The sequence below is a fragment of the Bacillus rossius genome, chromosome 8 (genome assembly GCF_032445375.1).
Source record: "Bacillus rossius redtenbacheri isolate Brsri chromosome 8, Brsri_v3, whole genome shotgun sequence".
In the NCBI taxonomy this organism is placed as follows: domain Eukaryota; kingdom Metazoa; phylum Arthropoda; class Insecta; order Phasmatodea; family Bacillidae; genus Bacillus; species Bacillus rossius.
This window is the reverse complement of record NC_086336.1, coordinates 51,856,363-51,878,955: the sequence shown is the minus strand read 5'-3', so window position 1 is coordinate 51,878,955 and position 22,593 is coordinate 51,856,363. Positions and strand designations below refer to the sequence as shown.

General features: G+C 37.0%; 1 protein-coding gene across 1 annotated transcript in view; it reads left to right on the top strand.

Annotated features, from left to right (window-relative positions):
• Positions 1-22,593, top strand: part of LOC134535373 (dynein axonemal heavy chain 7-like) — a 145,720-nt gene that overhangs the window by 87,274 nt on the left and 35,853 nt on the right. The window contains exons 36-42 of the mRNA XM_063374446.1: positions 8,677-8,790; positions 10,221-10,361; positions 11,792-11,950; positions 12,866-13,086; positions 15,684-15,864; positions 18,121-18,348; positions 20,336-20,543. Of these exons, the coding sequence (XP_063230516.1) occupies positions 8,677-8,790; positions 10,221-10,361; positions 11,792-11,950; positions 12,866-13,086; positions 15,684-15,864; positions 18,121-18,348; positions 20,336-20,543 (1,252 nt within the window). The remainder of the gene's footprint in view (positions 1-8,676; positions 8,791-10,220; positions 10,362-11,791; positions 11,951-12,865; positions 13,087-15,683; positions 15,865-18,120; positions 18,349-20,335; positions 20,544-22,593) is intronic.

Here is a 22,593-nt window from a genome sequence, read left to right as displayed (position 1 = left end):
TTCGCTGAGGGCCGAAATGTACTTTTGATTTCGGATTAAGTTTTAAACTGTATTTTTATAAGAGTTAAAATGGCTAAAACGCGTGTTTTCAGAGTAATTTTTAGATGTAAAACAACCGGTACAGATTCTTGAAAGCACATAAGGGGCTTGCATAACACCTTTATCTTCATTTCTCCGCCATATAATGTTACGGTCACCGCTCAAATTTCACAGTTATCCTGTGACGACGAGAAGACTATGCCTCAATTCAGAGACTTGCGCTTAGAGGCTATACCGCGCTGGAAGCACCAGCGAGCGTCGCGCTTATCATCCCGCCTCACTAACACACATACACCTCTGACGAGACGGGCCCCTTAAGGCATGTGTGTATAACCCTCTTGTAACATCCTTCAAGGGTTTGAGGTGGGGGATGTTTTTTATGTTCAGAAAAATGTTTTAACAAGAAACTGCATTTGTAGAATCTATCATTTAATGAAAAACTTCATTTAGTCTTAGTAATATATACATCCTGTTAATAAATTAAGTCAGTACTATCTTCCATATTGGTTGCTGACAAGTTGGATTAATGGATTTCAATTTCAGAATAAAACTTATGAATACACTTAAACATGTAGAATATTTTTTTCCATCTCTTGTTTATTACTTCATGAATAATAGCTGGTACTATGGGCATAAATTAAACGAAAGTACACGAAAATTATTTAGCCTATAAGACTATGGTATTTTTGTGAATTAAATACTTATGTACAAACATTTAAAATAAAATATTTCTAAATTTTTTATAGCGATTATGCTATAGGTAACAATTTGTTATTTTTTATTTTAATATATGATAAATTGTCACAAATATATATTTCTCAAAAACAATTTAGATGAGTTAATCATATTTCTCATAGCCATCATATATCATTTCTTGTTAGTCACTGATTGAAAATTGCCTTTTGATTAATCATGGTTTTAAAATTTTTAATATGTGTAATTAAATTTTCTGTTTCTTGCATTAACATTGTTTTATTAAAAATAAATATTTTTCTTTGGTATTCCTGTTACAACTATGTTGACGTTTGATAGTTCAGCAAAATAGGTAATCAGGCTTGGCTGTGGTCATGAACGTGCAGAATTTTAGACCCTTGCACTGTTGTGGATAAAATTAAAGATACATACTAAAGTGATCAACTTTCATTTAAAACACACTGGATTTGTAATATTTTAATTCCTTTGGGAACAATGGGGTCAGTGATTTTCTGATACAGACCCAACATATTAGTGTTCAGTAACATTATTAAAAAATTTTTTCTAAGAACATACATGATTCCAGATACTAAACAACAAAAAATTATTTGTTGTAGATATTGCAAGTAACCCTTTTTTATCACTGAGTCTATTATTGTTAACTTACATTAATCAGAAGCATGAAACAGTTTTTTTTAAAAATCTATGGCTATGGTTGTGAACAGGTGGGAGAGGCAGAACTAAGAGCACTTATATTCTGCGACTTTGCAAACCCGAAGGCAGATCAACGCAACTATATAGAGGTCGTTGATATTGACCATTTGAAAGGTGTGTGCGAAGGATACCTAAACGAGTTCAACAACATGACCAAGAAGCCAATGAACCTTGTACTTTTCCGGTAAATGGCAGAGTGTAGTTGTGTCTCACTCATCAAATACGTACTGCACTTACAAGCTTTGGATATAAGTTTATTGCAAATTGCACTTAGTCCACATCTTAGAGTTTTGCATAATTTATTTAGATTTTTTCTTCTTTGGTACTTAAAGCACATGCATTTCAGGTTAATGATAAGTCGTACTAAATAGGCACAATATTAGCTCACCTGTTGCACTTGCTGTGGTAGATTATGTTCCATATTTCTCCGTTCTGAAAAATAACATTAGACTTCATAATTTTCTTTCTGCACTTATGTTCTGTAATACACATATTTTCTTCAGTAAAATTTATTTTGGCATCCAGTTTCTTAAGTTTGTATTAGTATTCCATTCTAGTGCCTTCAATTCCAAGTCAAAGAAATAGTGTATTGTTAAAAAACATTTTGAAGTAGAATCAAGCGTTGAGTTATATTTTTTTTACTATATATCTAAACAGATGTTTGTATGAAAAAAAAACATTGCTATAAGCTAATGTGAGATTTAAATGACCTTTGTCATTATTTCAGCACACACATCTTATGTTAATCACAATTTTTTTGCTTTTTAGTTTAATTTTGCCCAAAACCCGCAATTGTTTAATGTCTGTTTATATTAAAACCACAAAAAAATCTAAATTCTTAATTAACTAAAAAAAATTGGTTCTGCAATATGCTAACAAATATTAAGTTGCAGGTTCAATTAATAGAATAATAGCAATTGTTAGGGTTTTTAATAAGACTGTAGTCACGTAAAAATAATCTTTTTTGAAGCCTAAGTCCAATATTAAAAAAAAAAAAAAAAATATTCTATTCGACTTTGAATTCATGCTGTTTCGACCACTCTTTGTCTAAGTTCCGCAATAATGAATAATGCTGGTAACTATCTTGTTTTATGCTCCGATGATAAATCTCTTGGAATTCTATTGTTTGCCAACAGGGGGGGTACAAAATGGGGATTTGGAAGGGATATAACCCCTGTACATTCTTTCTTGAAATAAAAAAAAAAAAAAATCTTATCATTTTCGCACAGTGTGAACGGAAAGAATTTGAAAACGAACAGAGGGAAAAGTGGTTCCATCTCCCTTCTTCCCTGCCCGAAAATGAAATACTACCGCATTTGCTCCTGTACGTGACGCACTTTTGGTTCTCAACGTCCAGCCGAACGAAGTACATAATTTGCGGAGGGTCGGAAGGGGGCCGGGGACGAGGTGATGTGACTGCGTGGGCGCAGGTTCGCCTTGGAGCACCTGTCCAGGCTGTGCCGCATCCTGAAGCAGCCGCGAGGCCACGGGCTGCTGGTGGGCTGCAGCGGCTCCGGCCGGCAGTCGCTCGCCCGCCTCGCGGCTCACATCTCCGACTGTGAGCTGCACCAGGTCAGCGGCTCCTCAGGGACACGGGGGCAGTTTCTTTTCAGTCCGTGGCCGCGGATGTGAGCAGGTGGGAGGGGCAGAACCAAGAGCACTTTGACTCGCGAAGGAGGGGTGCGAGCTGCAGGAAACGGATAGCCAGTTGTTCTGCTGCTCCCCCTAGGGCAGTCTTCTTGGAGGGGCGGCGCAGGGGTTGCGGACGCGTCCGTCTCCGGGCTGGAACTGTATTGGAGAGGGCTGTTTGTAAATCCATGGATGTCCTGGTCTGATTCATCCCTGGATGTCCTGGAGAGCCGGCGATGGGTGACAGGGGAGCCGGGAAGTGCCGATAGAGACGCAGGATACTTCGTATACGTCTCTGGCTGGGTTCCTGGTCTCTCGAAGGAGGTTCGAGGGGGCTGGTGGTCTGTTCAGGAGCAGTGGTCCTCGGAGGGCTGGGTATGGGTGAGAGTGGAGGTGGAATGAGGTGATAGGGGCGATCAACTATTCCGCGACTTTGCGAACCCGAAGGCACATCGACGCAACTATGAAGAGGTCGTTGATACTGACCACTTGAAAGGTTTTGTGCGAAGGATACCTAAACGAGTTCAACAACATTACCAAGAAGCCAAATGAACCCCTGTACCTCTCCTCTGTACCTTTCCGGTAAACGACATCGTGTAGTCGTTTCTTGCTCATCAAATAGTGCACTTACAAGCTTCAGATATAAGTTTATTGCAGATTGTATTTAGTCCACTTTTTAGAGTGTCATTTGATTAGGGGCTGGAATAATTAGTTTCTATTTTTTTTCTTCCAAAATTAGAATCTATTATTTTATAAATTAACATATATTTTTTTGTGAAATTAGCATTTTAGATGCAACTTATTTATAACTTATATTTACATTCTAAATATTTGTAAACTATATATTCATATATTGAAATAACCCTTTAGTTATTTTGCCCAAAAATCACAATTTTTTAATGTCTGTTTATATATAAAATTACAAAAAATCTAAATACTTAATTAACTAAATAAATTGGTACTGCAATACGCTAACAAATATTAAGTTGCAGCTTCAATTAATAGAATAATACACATAAATTCGGAATTAATTGGGTTGGGTTTTATTTTGAAGTTATCTCAGAATGTATGTCACCCGACTGCATCACAGAAGCATGGCTATATCATGAGACGTGGTTACAAAATAGTGCAAACAACGATAACCAGAATGCATGGGTAAAGTGCAACATTTGGAGGAACACCAAATATCTCTAGTATTGCTGTGATTTACTTCACACTCCCACTAAAGAATAACACATGAAAGAGCAGCCTGTTTTGTTTTCATCGTATTACATAATCACACATCTTTCTTCTGTGAGAAGAGAAAGTCTGTCTCAAAGATTTTTGCAAATGAATGACATTTAAACTAATTTAGCTGGGGAAAAAAAATTGTTTAGAAAATGAGCTAAAATAGCACCTAAAGTGTAAATTAGCAAAAAAATAGCATCTATAGCAAGATACTAATTTTACCACCCCCTACATTATAATGTATTTAGATTTTTTCCTTTTATCACTTTGTTCATAACCCTGTCTCAACAGTGAGGTCTTTTTTTCTAAATACTAGACGAATGAGTGAATGGAAGTAATTTAGAGGCTAATAAGATTTTATGTTACATTTGTATGCACAAAATGATATAAGGTGACGAGATCACCAAGATTTAGTTGGCGCAGAATTTCTTATTTCTTAGTTACACATGTGATGCTCATAAATTAATATAAGTTACCTCGTGTTTGTGATCAAACCATCAATCGATGAAATGTCAGAGGAGACTTGCAGAAGATGGCTGAGGGTTTCTGAAAGGATGGTGAGAACCTTGCCACAACTATTCTGTTGTGCTTCTGCTCCTGTATACGTGATGGAATAACCCATTGCATGTCTACAGCAGCTGTGTTTGGTGGTCTACCGATGAACAAGTATTGAGCTTAGGAATTACTTCTTTCTCTCTCACGTTTACCGTTATTTTACAATCAAGTTTTTTTTTTTTTTTTTTGAAATACAACTACATAGTACATACAATACATACTAAGGCTTGAAATTAGGCCTGTGCTAATATTCGAATTTTCGAATATCAAAACGAATAGTTTATTATTCGTATTCGATTCGATTTCGAATACTAACACTTCAAAAAAACGAATATTCAGTCATTTACGAAAAAGGCTGAGCGGGATCACTGAAACTGGGAAACATTTCGGGATCACTGAGTTTTCTCTCGTTGGGCCGGGGAGGGGGGGGGGGGAGGGGGGGGAGGGGGGGGGCAAAAGTTCAGCGGGATTTATTCCACAATATCTGGCCACATAAAGCCCGTTTGAACACAGTAATTCGGAGGGATAACGTATTTTATGTAGAAGAATGTCGTAAGGTCGTTTAAAATAGATTTGAACTGTCAGCATACTGATAAAGATAAATACGTGTCTGCAATATCCACACAACCGGGGACGTTATAGGTGACAGTTTTCAGATTAGAGGGTGAAACATGGTTTGTCGGCACTGTAATTTTGTTCCGAATGTGATGGAGAAGAGAAAGAAAATTGTACAGACCATGTGGAAAACATCTGGCCGCATACTCCCAGCAAAGACTCCAAAAGCCTAACATGCTACGTCAATGTTTTTCAATAGGATAATACACAGTAAACGACCGGATGCAGGTGGCCACCTCCCCTTCCCCCCCACTCCATAAAACCCTTCCCACCCTTCCCAAATTCCCCGCGTAGTGACAGCTCAGGCAATTATCCTGTCCCGCGCGTCAAAAAAAAAAAAGGTTACACTAGGAGGGTGTTTATTAAAGTTCTTTTTTTTTTTTTTTCAGATCCTATTTTGATTCCCATGAGAAATAATTATTTCCCAGCCTGAATTACAGGAAATATTTCAGTCTGGAACTTTTAATATTTTTAAAATTAAGCACCACAATTTTAAACACACTCAAGACACTTATAATGATGTAAATGGATATTTCATGAAAATGGCAGATGTCTAGATTCATAGCATTGAAAACTTTTAAACATGCAAGAATTCAAAACTTTTGTTTTGCTTGAAACAAATTATAGATCTGATCTTGATATGCTTAAGTGAAATTAATTTTTAAAAACAATAAGTGGATCTATGACAATTGCAATATTTATCTTAGTTAAAATCATGCAGTTTTTTTTTAAATTTTAATTTCTATGTAATAAAATAAAAAAAAATTCTAATAAGTTTTTCATACTGTATAAATACATTTTACACTTTTTCATGGACAACAACTACCATGATTAACCACTTGCAGCTACATTATGATAAATATTCAGATTATCAATCACAAGTCAAGAAACTTAAGGTTACAAGGACACAGATGGAGACTTCTGCAGGTTCATCACACACACAGTCAACAATTTCCAGCTTCATTCAGCCAATCAAGTGGGAGCCTTCAAACCCTAATGCAAAAAAACTGACAGGGTAGCAAATTTCATTGTAAAAGGTATGCATCCCTTTGCCATTGTAGATTAACCAGGATTTAGGGCAATGTTGGAGGAGGCACAACCCAAATGCACTGTTCCAAGCCGTACAACATTCTCACGCAGTATTGTTCCAAATTTGTACCGAAAATGCAAAAGTAAAATGCAGGAAACATTGGCTAATAATATCCAAGATATTCAGTCAATGTCATTCACAACAGATTCTTGGACATCAAGAGCCTCAGATTCTTATCTGTCTCTCACTTGCCATTATGCAGACACACATTTTAATTACAGGTCTCACTGCCTAAAAGTCAGCAAACTGAGTGGTGCTCATACAGCTCTTTCCATAAAAGCTTCTATTGTTGAAACTCTGGAGGAATGGGACATATTAAGTGAAGGAAACACTATCCCACTGTTTATTGTCTCAGACAATGCTCGTAACTTTAGAGCTGCACTTGAAGCAATAAATTGCAAATCACGAACTTGTTTTGCACATACTTTGCAGCTGGCAATTGGAGATGCCAAGAAGGAAACAGAAGGACTTCAAAATATGTGCCAAAAAGCAAGGTCCATAGTGGGGTACTTCTCACGAAGCACTTCAGCAAGAGATAGGCTTCATGAAAAGCAAAAGAGATTAGGGGAACCTGTTCTTGAATTAATTCAAGATATTGAAACAAGGTGGAATTCGGAACGTGACATGCTGGCCAGACTTATTTTGGTTAGAGAATCAGTTGGGGCAGCTCTACAAGAACTAATTTGGACTCATTCACTCAGAATGAATGGAATCTCTGCAAGGCTGTTGTTGATGTTTTGGAACCTCTTGCAGAAGCTACTAAAGAGGTCAGTTCAGATAGTTTCCCTACAAGTTCGCTAATTTTTCTCATTCTCTTCTGCATGGAGAAGATGCTGGCAAATTATACTTCTGATGAAGAGCAAGCAGTAACTCTTGCCAAGAACTTACTTAAAAGCTTGCGATCATGTTTCATGGTGTACCAAGATTGTGAAGTAAATGTGTTTTCTATGATGGTAGATCCACGGTTGAAAGATTCACTAATTGAGGATAAAAATTACAAAAAAAATATGGGTTGAAAATTTGTGCTGGGAGGTATGTAAGCTGTGTAAGCTGAACACAGTAGCTGAAACTATAACTGAGACAAGTGAGGCTACAAGTGAAATGCCTATTAAGAAGTCATCTCTGTGGGCCTACGTAAAACCTTTAACAGCAGCTCAGTCTACGCTTGCAAGCTACGAAGAAACTATCCAAGGAGAAGTAAACGAATATCTGGCAGCACCCTTAATCCCAAAGAATGAAAATCCTTTCAGTTTCTGGTCAGAGAAGGGGCGCACTTGTTTCCGAAACATAGCTGTGGTAGCAAGAAAGTACTTGCCTATACCTGCCACACAAGTGTGCGGTGAGAGACTTTTCTCAACAGCTGGCAACATTGTGACGTGTAGAAGATAGAGTCTACTCCCCGAAAATGTAGAGCAGCTTGTGTTTCTCCACAAAAATTTAAATTAGCTAATATGTAGTGATGTGACAAGACTTTTTTTAATACGAACTAATTATAAAATTGGAGAACCTTAAAATTTTAAGTACTGTCAGTTTTTTGATTCTACATACATTGTATCAGTAAATATGTACCTGTTATCATATTGTAATGTGATGTGATATAACATGTTTTATGGGATTTCAATTCTCATTCCAACTATTCGAACTCAATATTCGTATTCGAGAATAATTTGGTATTCGTATTCGAATTCGATTTGAACTAAAAAACTGATATTCGCACAGGCTTACTTGAAATGATATCTATTTATTTAACTTGGATTCTCTTGAAATACTGTTAACTGAAAATAGCATGCAGTATCTGACCTGTCTTTTGCTTGAGAAAAAAAAAATGTTTCCCTCAAGTTATGGTAATATAAATAGTTAAATATTAGTGGAATCATATGTGTGAAAATTAAATGTCCGGTAATGTTTAGTTAACATTAACCAAATTTAGAACAATTAGGTAATTTTTTATTTTAAGATAACACTCTTTGTTAGCGATAATTTTATTTAATGACCATCTTAATTTCACTAATTAGTTGCTGTATATTATCAACATTAATTTTACTTCGTCACATATTTAGACTCTGCTCTCTCTGAATGTTTTTCCTCCAATCATGCCCCTCTGTTGCTGGCAGGTGGAGATCACGAAGACGTACGGCATGACGGAGTGGTGGGAGGACATGAAGAGCGTGATGCGGAAAGCGAGTGCGTCGGAGCAGCACGCAGTGTTCCTGATCACAGACTCGCAGGCGAGTTGCACGCACCCTGAATGCAGGGGCGCAACAACAGGGGGTGGGGCAAAGAAAGTGCTGTGTAATAAATTTTTAGATAATAAAACTGCTTAAATAGCACCATTTTCCACCTTGAAATACAAATTTTCCCGGGGGAGGACCCCCGGAACCACCATTTCAATAGGGGGGATCAATGATTCTAAAAAGGTATATTGCCCCCCCTTTGGAAATTTAGTTGTTGCGCCCCTGCCTGAATGTACAGACACCGTGCCAGCAACGCAGAGCACCATTGCCCGCATAATACAATTACGTAAATTGAAAAGCATTACCTATAGATAAGATTTTGGGGTTTTATTTTTATAACAATTTTTTTTTAATTGTAAATTTTAGTGTTATTATTTTCATTCTGACATATACTGTATTTATTTAAAGCCAGTATATATTATCAAAATGTATGACACAAAAAATGCTACTTAATTCATATTTTACCAAAATAGAATAACATTTTTACTGATACATAATGCATTTTAACAATAAAATAATTTGTGTTAAGCATGTCTACAACAGAATTTCTTGGGACGATAAAAAATAAATCTGCATGCTTCTTATGTGTCTGAGGGAAAAATGTATGAATGGCAGTGAGGTAAATTCAAGTTAATTAATGATGCGAAATCCAAGGTAACATTTACTTTTTTTTCATAGCTAAATCAATGACATTTAATGAATTTAATATTTTAAAAGATTACATTGTGGTGATTAATTTCACGGTTTTAGTACATTTTGGTGCTATATGGTACAGTAAATGGTATTTCGGTGCTGCATGCTGTATTAACATGATTTTTGGTGTTATTTCAGTTCTATTACAATTCACCATAAAATATTGTCTCAAATAATACCTCATTTGAACTCACAGGAAGCAAAAGGTTTAAAAACCAATAATTATGTTATTGGTGGTTTCTGATTTTTCACCAGAAACTTAACTGCTTGTACATTGTGTGGGCAAAGTGAAATATATTACTGACACTGACTTTTTATTTGTATGTATGGGGCCTACAGCTGAGAAATTTGAACCGGAATGTGTAAATGGGGAGAAGGAGTACCCAGCAAAAAGAATGCCATGTTCCCCACATGGCAAAAATCCAGGTGTGACCTCTTTGGGATTGGTACTCAAATCACCTCAATGGAAAATAAGTAATCTGACCACCACAGCAATGGGCAACCAGGCTACCTAAGAATAACGGAAGTTAGTCATGTATGTGTACTTATATTTAAAATCAGTAAAAAAAAAAAAATAATACTCTGGGTGGCAATGCATTTGCTTAGTCCTTTACACCATAGTTTAATTCATGTAAACCTACTTTTTTTTATTTAGAAGTCCTTAAATTTTGCATTTTTAATATAATTTTCTAGGAAAGGTTATTTACTTCATGGTTTTTACTAATTGTCAGATCAAAGACGAGACCTTCTTAGAAGACGTCAACAACTTGCTGAACATGGGAGAAGTGCCAAATTTGTTTACATCTGATGAGAAGGCAGAAATACGTGAAAAGATGAAATTGGTGGATCAGCAAAAAGACAAGGCTTTGCAGGTATGAATCTTGGATCTTTTTTTTAAATTATATAAAAATTATAGAAAAATAGAATATTTTTAATTTATGTTGAAAGTAAATCATTTATTAAGATGTCAACACAAATTAAACCGTCTATTGTATTTTTGTTGGTTAAAAGTTTACTTTATAAAAAAATAATAAATTTTAAATCATTATTTAACATCCAATACAGAAAGTATTACAGGTCCAGACGTTTTTCTACTAGCTTTAGCTAGCCCGACACAAAACTAAACTGCAGCATCTTAAACAGGGACAGAATTATTATTGTGAACTGTTATTTTAATTTTAAATATTTGGGAAACATTTTATTTAAAAAGACATTTGATTTTTAGTGTCCATCATCTAGGCAACTCTAGTAGTTAGTTGTTTTGCATAAAATATTTATTGATTGTTTTTTTCCACGAAACAAACCTGGAAGTTTTCTTTAAATGGTATTTTCATGTAATGTGAGTGTCATTACTAATGTTAATAGGGTTATGTTTGCCAAGTGTTAATGTGTCTTGGTGTCAGTCATGATAATTTATACTATTGTTTGAATAAAAATCAGGTATATACAAAGGCATCCAATACTATAAACAAAAGTTGATCACAAATCACTTGCCTTCCATCAAGTTGTTCCAGGATGGATTCCCAAGGGGTTCAAACCAGTTTTTGTGCTAGTGAGAAACATTTGTTGGCTGCCAATAACCGATGGTTTTTATCGGGGAACTCCCGTTTCCTCCATTGTTGCGTCACCCTACACACTTTTATAAAGACACCATGGATTTTGACGAGTTGCTAAGCCTTGATTCATTCACTCATTCAACCCCCAAGCACGCTGTACCTGCGACAATAGCCACTGACATCCCTTCGAGACATCTGAAAGTATTAAATATATATGTATATATATATATATATATATTTTATATCCATGAAAAAATTGAATTGAATTTTAGTAAATAATTGATACATAATTCAATATTTTAAATCAAACAATGTTTTAATTATTCACTACCAATTTTTACACCAAGTATGATACAGTAAAAAAATTTTAATTGATAAAAAAAAATTAAATACGTATGAAGCTTAAGATTATTTATTGAAAATTTCATATTTGTTTTCTTGTTTACTGCAACATTATACATACATTATTTTATATGTAACAAATAATCTGTGGTTATGATTTAAAATTTCCAGTAATACTCTATTTTATGATTAGTTGGATCAACAAAACAATTTTCAAACTTAAAATTTTATTGTTTTAAGAAAATTCTTTCCAGTGTTATTCTTTCAATTCACACCTCTCTTGTAGTTCCATGTACTCTTTCTGATTTCACTGAATCTTGAATCAGTTTTCCTCTGACCCGAGTGAAGGGCGGGAGCCGCTGGGAAACTGCACGGTGGTTGCCGAGCTCTTCCGTGTTCCACAGACGGACGGGAGCGACGCGGCGTTGTTCAACCTGTTCCTGAGCATCGTGAGGCAGCAGCTGCACGTGGTGGTGAGCGTGAGTCCGGCGGGAGACGACTTCCGGGCCCGGATCAGGAAGTTCCCGTCCCTCGTCAGCTGCTGCACCATCAACTGGTTCCAAGTACTTAACAAGAGTCACGCCTCCTAGAGAGTCACAATGAGACTCTGTTAAAGGTTTTTTTAAAAATTTTTTTTCAAATTAATATATAAAATATATTTAAAATCCATTTGCAATTTATCACCCCCATAATATTGAATTACTCATGTTTCAATAATCTGTTTATTTTTTCTTTCCCCTTCTGCTTGTTGTTAAGTGTTTTCTCTCTTTCTTGTTTCATATATTTTGTATGATGATGTTCTGTTTTTGATTTTAATGTTATTCATCTGTTTGTCCATCCCATTGATTGTAATTGTTATTTTTTCATTCACGTGTATCTGTAAAAAATTTTTCCAAACTGTTAGTGGGCATGTCACAAGTAAAAAAATAAATATATATAAATAAATATTCATCAATTACAGAAAATGTGAATTCTTGCTAATAAGGAAAACTAATTAAAATGGCTTGAAATATATTAAACTGTACCTATGTAATATCTATAAATTTATGTAATAATAATAATCAAGCAAAAAATTTCGTAAGAAAAATTTACTGGAAAATATTTAATTTCTCGAAAAATATTTTTTGTCGTTTCTGGGAATGTAAGGAGTACTCTTAAATTCTTCGCACTGTTTTAAGTCCAAGACCTAAAACATATTGTGGCAGAAATTTATGATTGTGATTGTTGGACCTATTGTGTAATGTAAAGAAACAAAAGAATTTTCAGATACAATGTTTGTTTTAGAAAAATAAAACTTATTAGAATACATGTGAAGTTGAGGGAATTCTACATTACCGCAAAAAAAAAAATTGTGGGAAGGGCGCTCGCTGTTCCGAGCTATTGTGCTGGTGACTTGAGACGTATCTTCTGTGTGAAGTTTTAGTTAAGGAATTTGTTGTTTTATTTTTTTTTTTATTTTCTCTTGCCGACCCATGGAGGAATGGCCGCCGGACGCCCTGCTGGAAGCAGCGAGTTACCTGCTGTCGGACGTGGTAGTCGAGAAGGAGGCGTGCATTCAGGCCTGCCAGCAGTTCCACGTCTCCGCCCGGAAGCTCTCCGCGGAGCTGCGCCGGAGCACCGGCCGGCGCAACTTCGTGACGCCCATGTCTTACCTCGACCTCGTCCTCATCTTCAAGGACCTGCTCGAGAAGAAGAGAAGGTGAGAACGTGAGTCGTGCATGGAGAGTAGTCGTCGAAGGTTATCTGAATCATTCTTCTTGATGCAGCTGATATTGTTTTGGTTATAATCATAGCAACATGTGCCCAAACTATTGCTATGGAAAAAAAATTACATTTTCCACATTTGTGTAGCCTTGGGCTGCCTGGAAAAACTTTTGCCTCACATATAGCTTATTTTAAGAAATGAAATGACTTAACCATTACAGACAATACCTTTTTTTATCACTCTTTCGATTTTAAATTTAATAATTACTGAACAAATACAATTCACACAATTAATAGGTTAAATTTCTAATATAACCAAAAATACACAGTAATGTAATAATATAGGTGCTATAAAAAACTCATAAATTGGCTACCTAAGGTTCGAGTGTCTTACACTATTTGATTTTTTTTTTTGTCATTACTATTATTTAAGGGCTATTTTATAAAATTTTAACTTGGTACCTCCCTTGCATTTCTTTCTCAACCACAAATATTTTCTACAGATATTCACTTAGTGCAATATCATGGCTGTAAAAAGTCGTGCACATCTTCATAATTATCCTGACTTGCATGACGTTTTACACCTATGATATTACACTAAGTGAATGTCTGTAGAAAATATTTGTGGTTGAGAAAGAAATTCAAGGGAGGAATCGAGTTAAATTTTTATAAAGAAGTGGCGTTAGAACCTCTTAGGAATGTTATTCCCAAACCCTATTATGAAAACAATGTGGTCTGTGAATTTTTTAAATTTAATTTTAGGTTGTTTAATCTCAAAATATTACTCAACATTTATTTTAATATACTTCAAGTGCATTAAGTGCATTAAAACATTTATATAAGTACTGTAAATTGATTTTAATGCGAGTAGTGTCTTGATTAAAATTTTTGTCTGCAAGCACACCTGCCGGATTAGAAAACAAATTAATTTAACATATACTCTAACAAAAGAAAAGTAATTTTTTTTAGGGTAGTTTTGATTAGCACAGTGTTTTCCTGGAACAATTTAGGGCATTACGTTGAGAAGAGGTGTAAGTATTTTTTAGTATTTCTGTGAGAATATTCTGGCTTCTAAACACTTAAACCTGAAAACTCAACATGTATTCAAACAAAGATGCCTAATACTCCATAGTAACTGTATAATATAATGTTTCTTAATTGAAACTTTCTTTAGGCGGGCCGTGTGAAACAATGCCGCTGGCTGTATGTGGCCCCATGGTCTGCCAGTTTGCCATCACTGTTATAGACTATGATAAATACTTAAGTTTTTTTGCTCTGTGTCTTTCTGGAATATGCTATTATTGTATGTACTTTATCTGTTGCTTCAGCACTCGTAACTTTTTGATAGGTCTTGTTCAACCAATTATGCTTCACAGCCTACATAAATAAAAATGAAGGACGAGCCCACATCACATAAGCATTGTAAATTGCCAATTTCCTCTCCCCCTATACCCCTGAGTAGTTTTCCTAGAGACTTTTCTGCAGATGGGAGAGGTTAAGCTCGGTAATGTTACCTGGGGGCATGCATTTTACATGGAAATATTTTGAGACCAGTCGAGGTTAAAACACTTCAGCATTTCATGGTGGTTGAGTTTCTTTCATATAGCCTACATGTTTACTGTTGGTACAGGAATCACAGGCATTCAGCGTGGAAGCTAACGCGTCCTTGATGGCGTGATCAAATAAATAAGGCAATGTCTTCTCTTGCAGAAGACGGCCAATTAAAAGGGGATGAACCGCTGGCGCAGGCATGCCTTATTGTAGTCTTAAGAGGCCACTCCAGTGTTTCAGGGGCACTACGCAACCCGCATTAACCTCATAAGATTCAATGCTATTTTCATTTTGCTTATAACTTATTAACTAATATAGATTTCGAAATGATGCTTGCTTAATATGTAAGACAATGATGCTCTTATCAAAGCCCCTTTCTTCAAAAACGTGCATAAATTATGGTTCAAACCTAGACAATACACACTTATGCATATTAGTAAAGATTAGTATAAAACCATAATTTATGCACGTTTTTGAAGAAAGGGGCTTTGATAAGAGCGTCGTTGTCTTACATATCAAGCAAGCATCGTTTCTAAATCTATATTAGTTAATAATTTATAAGCAAAATGAAAATAGCAGTGAATGTTATGAGGTTAACGCGGGTTGCGTAGTGTGCCCCTGAAACACTGGAGTGGCCTCTTAACGAGTGATCGGAGTTTATCGTGACCAGTGGTGTAGCCAGGATTTGTGTATGGGGGGGTGTTAAGAAGCATGGCCCCCCTCCCCAACCCCCAAACCCGTATTAAAGTGGGGGGTCCGGGGGTCCTCCCCCAGGAAAATTAGGATTTTAAGGTGTAAAATAGTGCTATTCGATCAGTTTTCGGTACTTAAATTTAAATATTGTAATGGTAAAAATTTTATTAATTTTTATAATGAAATTTGTTTGAGTGATGAATAAGAAATTTAAATAAAGATTCGGAGCTAAGGGGGGGGGGGGGTGTTTGAACCCCTAAACCCCCCCCCCCCTGGCTACGCCCCTGATCGTGACAAACGCGAGGACGGCAGAGACGGGAGGTGAGAGAGCGCGGTGCCGTGTCGCAGCGAGGTGCAGGAGGCGAGGGCACGGCGCGCCGCGGCCGTGGGCAAGCTGGGGCGCGCGGCGGGCGAGGTGGCAGCCATGCAGGCCAAGCTGGTTGAGCTGCAGCCCGAGCTGCAGGCGGCGGCCAAGAGCGTCCAGAGCATGACCGCCCTCGTCGAGAAGGAGTCCTCGGCCGTCGGCGAGGTGCGCCCCGTTGCTGCGTGTCATGTCTAAGGCTTAGGCTGTGTTCACGAACCACGCAAGGGATGTAACGGCGTGACAGCCGGGGCCGGCGCGTCCGTACAGGCGAACCAGGCGACCGCCCAGGGCGCCAAGTAGCTGGGGGCGGCGCAGCACGACACACAACAGCTGATATAACATGTTTAACGACTATTGAAACTAGATGAAAATGGATTTTTGTAACAGTTTGGAATGTTTATATTGATATGAGTAATTATTTAAAGTCCACGGTGACCTGTTTATGATTTTCAATAAGTAAAGAAGTAAAAAAAAAAAAAAAACACAAGCCTGCTTACATTTGATTTTTGACAAAATCTTAGGTTTACGTGATGTATTTTGAGGTAAGAAAAATTTTTTTTGGGGTGTCCGGCGTGGCGGGATGGGGGGGGGGGGGGCATTAAGGTTTTTCGCCTAAGGCGCCAATTTACCTTGCACCAGCCCTGGTGACAGCACAACATGCAACCAACTCAGGAAAGTCACAGTCACTTATAAAGCACGCACGCTGGTTGGAAGACGTCACCAACCCTGTTACTTAAAAGTGTAAAACATTAGAAAACGTATTTTTACTTTAGGGTTTCTTTGATAATTCATATTTATAACAAAAAAAAAAAGAAATATTTTAATTATTTGCTATTGTTGTGTGAAAGCTTTAACCAGCGTAAACATGATTTATATAATAAAATAGGTCATAACGGGCTTCTGTGCACATAACGTCTGCATCTTTTAAAAATTATCAGAATGCTTCTCTTCAAATATGGCTGTCAAAAATGCAAGCCAAAAATCAAGAATGTTGGAAGTTGAGCAATACGTGCATTGGGCTATTGTGCCTTGAATAGTTTATAATTTGGTACTCTAAAATGTGATTTATGAACATTTTGCAACTTGCTTTTCTTGCGCTCTTGCGTTTCTTGCATAGTTTATAAATACGGCCACAGTGTCACATGCCATGTTCATTTCATAATTTTCTAGTCGTCTCTGTCATTTAAGGCTAGTTCTGGAAATACATCATGATAGTGGTTTTGCATTCATTGTTTAGTCTTAAATTTTGTCAAAAGGTGTTTACTAAACGTCATTTCCTAACTGTAAATGTTTGCCGAATAATAGTCATAATTATGAACATTTGCATGAACTTATACTGCTACAGTACAACACTTAGTAAATATTTGATGACAGAAGTTGTGTGACGAAACATAACATGTAGGAGAGCTACTGAGGTAGATTTACAAAAATGTTAGTAAATTAAACGACCAGCACGGGTGTGTAAGACAGAGTCTTATAGTCATCACCTTGCTACACGCCAGCGATATTTGTTTAACCTCTTACTCACTAAACTGTGTGAAAATTGCTAGTGAACAGGGGGTGCAAAAACCCTTACATGGATTAAGATCTAAAAGATGGCCTGCAGATTCAGTAATCTGGATGTTAGTCTGGTCAACCATCAGTCCCAATCAAAGGCGTAGCTGAGTTCTAACAACGGGTGTGCAGACTTACAGAACACCAGGATATAGTTTCAGTTAACAGAAACGTAAGGTGGTAAATGAAAACCTCTACTATCTTAAATCTATCAAATACAGTTGACTTAGCGGCAAAAAAAAAAAAATTGTATTGGTCATAGGTGTACCCAGGGGGGTGTTTTGGGGGTTCAACCCCCCCCCCCCCCCCCCCCACCCGAAAAGTCTTGGCGACCATTCCCGTCTCAACGGCAACTTTGGAGAGGACATTTTCTTGCTTAAGAAGATTAAAATCCTATCTGCGGAACACCATATCTCAGGACAGACTGAATGGATTGGCCATACTGAATGTCCACTACAACATCCACATCGACCCGGAGAAAGTGGTTACTGAATTTGCCAAAAAATAATAATAATAATAGAAGAATTCTTCTGTAAAAAGTTTGTAAGCTTAAAAAAGTTTATTATAAAATGATTATTTTTTTGTTGCTTATGGAGTTTTTCTTAGAAAATCAGAAGCCCCCTTTCCCCCCCCCCCCCCCGAAAAATATCTGGAAGATTCCCCCCCCCCCCCCTCGAAAAAAAATCCTGGGTACGCCTATGGTATTGGTCATTTATATTCTCGTGCAAATGGGGGTGTGACCACACCAACTTTCGCCTTTACTCCCAAGATTAGCTACCAACCGGGTAATTTCTGTTGGTGAGATTGAGGGTGGAGGCGGAGCCACGAGCCCGCCCGGGGCAGCTCGTGCCGGCGTCTCGCTCGCAGGTGGAGAAGATGGTGAAGGCGCAGGAGATGGCGACCTCGAAGAAGGCGGCGGCAGCGCGGGTGATGAGGGACGAGTGCGAGGCCCACCTGGCGGCCGTCGTGCCGGCGCTGGAGGAGGCCACCGCGAGCCTGAGCTCCGTGTCCGGCCAGGACGTGGCCAGCATCCGGGCCATGAAGGCCCCTCCCAAAGGAATCAAAGTGCTCATGGAAATAATATGCATCCTTAAGGTCAGTGAAACATGCAATCAAGCATTTACAGGGACGTCGGAACGTTTTCATGAGTGGGGGGGGGGGGGGGGGCGAAAAGATGTATCACACTTACCTCAGTTCTAGAGCGGGGGGGAGGGGGGGGAGGGTCCGCAGGGTCCCTCCCCCGAAAAAAAATTTGGAATTTTAGATGCAAAATTGCTATTTAATGAGTTTCCAAACCAAAATATTAAATATACCATTCCAAGAATTTGATGAAGTAGTATGTATTAAATACTACTCTGACAGTAGATGTAGCACAATTGAAATAAAATACCATCTAGGAATTTGCAATCATTTTACAGTATATTGACAAACATAAATTTGATTTTCTAATCAATGTGATCACCAATGCAACGTCTGTAACTACTGGTTGAGAAAAATACTACTAGGACCAAACATTTATTCTGGGAAAAGGAGGGGTGGGGGGGCGAAATGCTACTCTCGCCCCCCCCCCCCATGCATAACAGCACGGTGGCGACTCGCCCCTGCTGCCCCCCCTCCCCCCTGTTCCGACGTCCCTGAGCATATACCATGAAAGTATTTTAAATTATGGCAAGATTAAAACAAAATAATACCGAAAAGCATGTTAAAACACTGCATATCATCAAAATGCAGTTAATATACCATATAGCCTCGAAGTTAAAACTATATCATGGAATTAAGTAGCATTTAAACAAAACTTAACTAATATTATAAAAAAAAGTAATCTTTTAATGTTTTAATATCAAATAATGTCATTTCCAGATAAAAATAATTGTTCCAAAGTGCATGTATCAGAATAATTAATTCAATTTGTTTTATTGTGCATCTCTTATCAAATCATGTTTAAACCATATATGCTCACTTATTTATTTTTATTGTTTTGTTTTAGACCACTTTATTACAAATTATTTTATCATAAAAATGCAGTTTATAAATTTTACCACTATTTTGGTGAGTTAGTATTAAAATTCTGTTTTTATTAAAATAAAATCGATAATACTGAAATATTCTGTTTTAAAAATGAAATTGGACTAAAAATAAAACAATAAAATCTTGTCTCTAATTATAAGATTTTAACATGTAAACAAAATATTTAAAACTTATTCATGAACATATATCATTGCTCGTTATTACAAGAATGAATTTTTTTCAATGTAGCAGAAAATTTTTGTGATCTGTGACACTGACTTATACAAAGACTTAGATCTTTGTCTTTAATATTGATTTTAATTGAAAAAAAATAAAAAAATCGTCTTCGCAAGCAACTATATATGCTGTTTTCAGATTGTGCATTTGCCCTTCACTAGTGTAGTTTTTAATTTTTAAAGAAAACCAAAGATGATTGATGGTATGCATATTTCCAAGCATTGGCCAAGTTGCTAGCATCCATATATAGTATTATGTGTAGGCACTTAGCTTATGTTTTTTGTTACAAAAGTATGAATAAAGAGGGTAAGAAGTAAAAATAAAACCTATCAAACACAGTGCAAGTGAATTCAAGTATACCAAAATAACTTGTGCTGAAAGGTGTAAAATGCTATTTTTTTTAAATCCAAAATGCTAATTTTCAAAAGCAAAATATAAAAAGAAAAATATAATAATTTCTAATGGACCCTTATATTTACCTCTTATTATAATGTGATTTAAAACACATTATTTTCAGTCACACTGTGATGTCAATATGTCAATATGTCAATATGTATATTTTCGCTTACGAAACAACACCGCCTAAGTGACATTTTTTTTGAAAATTAGGTTTTTGTGTCTCCATGGAAACGTATGTAGTATTTGACGTCTTCTCACAAAGTGAATTCGCCGAAAATCCAACAGGAATGCGCTGCTATGGTCTTTTTTTGTAACCTTGGCTGTCATTCCGTTCCAGCATGGCGCATAAATTTACTAAGCTCTTCTGGAAAAAAAAAATTTTTTCACATAGGTGGTGTTGTTTTCTAAGTGATGATATATTGCTTGAACGTTTCGGCAGGATGTGAAGCCAGATCGTCCAGACGACGACTACACGGGGCCCTCGAAACGCCTGCTGGGCGACAAGAAGTTTGTGGACAACTTGCTGCTCTACGACAAGGAAAACATCCCTGACAGCACGTCCGTGCAGCTGGAGGGTAGGATACCTTCCGACGAGAGTTTCGAGGCCGAGGTCGGCCAGCTGCAGGCGTTGTCGCCGGCTGCTGAAGGTAACATCAGTTCTTGGTCGACAGAACACTCCTGAAAACTTCTCCAGTCTCTTCTTATTGACCTGTTCTGTATCCTTCTGCTATGGGCCCCCGACTGCTCGGATACATGAACAACAGATGTCCAAGTCTTTCCATTTATTATGGAGTGACGTGGTGCAGTTATAAAACACCGACCTAGCGTTCTAGAGGATCCGGGTTTGAATTCCCTTTCCGGCCGTAGAGGTTTTGATTTTTAATGTTTTTTTTTTTTAGAAATCATTCCAGTCAAATGCTGAAATGGCCTTGATCTGAATTGTTTCCTAGTATATCTGGTCCCTGTCATTGTGCTTTATCATCTCTAACCTCATTATCTAAAAGACCTATCTCAAATAAAATTTAAATTAGACAAATGTCTTCCCATGTGACACATTGCTGCCCTGGGGTTGATTGATGAAAGCTTGAGATTTTGAAGGCCTGGCAGATAATTTGAAGGACTACAGTTTGAAGGGAACTCGATTGCCCAGGCAGTGTCTTGTGTGAGAGGTGAACATGTGTGACTTCTAAGAACAGCTGAAAGACACGAGCCATCAGGCCTTAATGGCAGTTTCAACTAATATTCTCCAGCATGAAGTTCCTATTAGAGTTAACACAGTAATATGCGTTCACTTCTGTTACTATATAAATGGTTTTATTGGATTGACTTCACAGTCTACATTTTAAACAAAGTGTATCAGCAGCCTGCACAACAACAACAACGGAAGTCGTTAAAAAAAAAAACAATGCTGCCAACATTAACACATAACATCCTCTTCCACTAACAGAATATTACCAAAACCAGAATCACTTATATTACGTACCTATACTAGGACGATACATATAAAGAACTAAATCGGAATTGTCATCAACACTCCCTCCCAATTCCACATTACATTCTAACAAGATTTAACTTCTCAACAAAATATTCAAATTTACAAGCAGGCAGTCCCTTGGTCATGATATCTGCTATCTGTTCAGCAGACTCTACATAGATTAATTTCACCTTTCCTTTCCCTACCAGATCTTTGACAAAATGATACTGTACATCAAAGTGCTTAGACCTTTTGGTCTCTAATGACTTAGCAATCTTAATGGTTGATTGATTATCCTCATGAACATTAATTACATCAGCCACATCTACTACTTCTTTCAGCAAATTGTGTACGAAAATGTCTTCTGTTAAACATCTACCTATAGCATAGTACTCTGACTCACTGCTACTAAGTGCTACCACACCTTGTTTTTTTGAACCCCAGCAGATAACATTGTTATTCAGTTTTGTTACAAAACCTGAAATACTTTTCCTATCATTTGTGTCAGAAGCATAGTCAGCATCAACATATGAGGATATAGTTAATGTGTTACAATATGACTTTGCTAACTTCAAACCTATGTTAACTGTATATTTAAGATACTTCAAAACATGTTTCAGATGTCTCCAATGGTTGTAAGAGTAACATTTTTGGAATCTACCAAAGTATGATACACTGAAACATAAATCAGGCCTTGTGCAGACTGTAAGATACATTAGGCTGCCTAACAGCTCTTTATAAGGCACCTTAATCTTACACTCTCCATCACATGACAAGTTAAGTTTGGGCTGAATTGGAACTTTACTAGGTTTACATTCTATCATGTTAAATTTTTCAAGAACTCTCCTAATCAAATCACTTTGACTGAGAATTAAGCTTCCATCCTCACCTTTGAGGATGTCCATGCCCAAAAAATGCAACTTTTCATTCGAACTCAAATCTCTCATGCCCATCTTAGACTTAAGAGCAGACTTAGTGTCTTCGAGATCTGCACCAGAATTTGATACTAACAGAAAATCATCAACCCACACTAAGATATAAAAAGTACCCCTATGGTACAAACAAGGATCAATTTTTGATCGCATAAAACCCAGGTTGATCAATTCACTATTTACATAGTCATTCCATGCTTTAGGACTTTGCCTAAGCCCATATAAGGCTTTGTTCAACTTAAGAACTTTATCGTCACTGCACTGTACACCATCCGGTGGTTTCATATACAC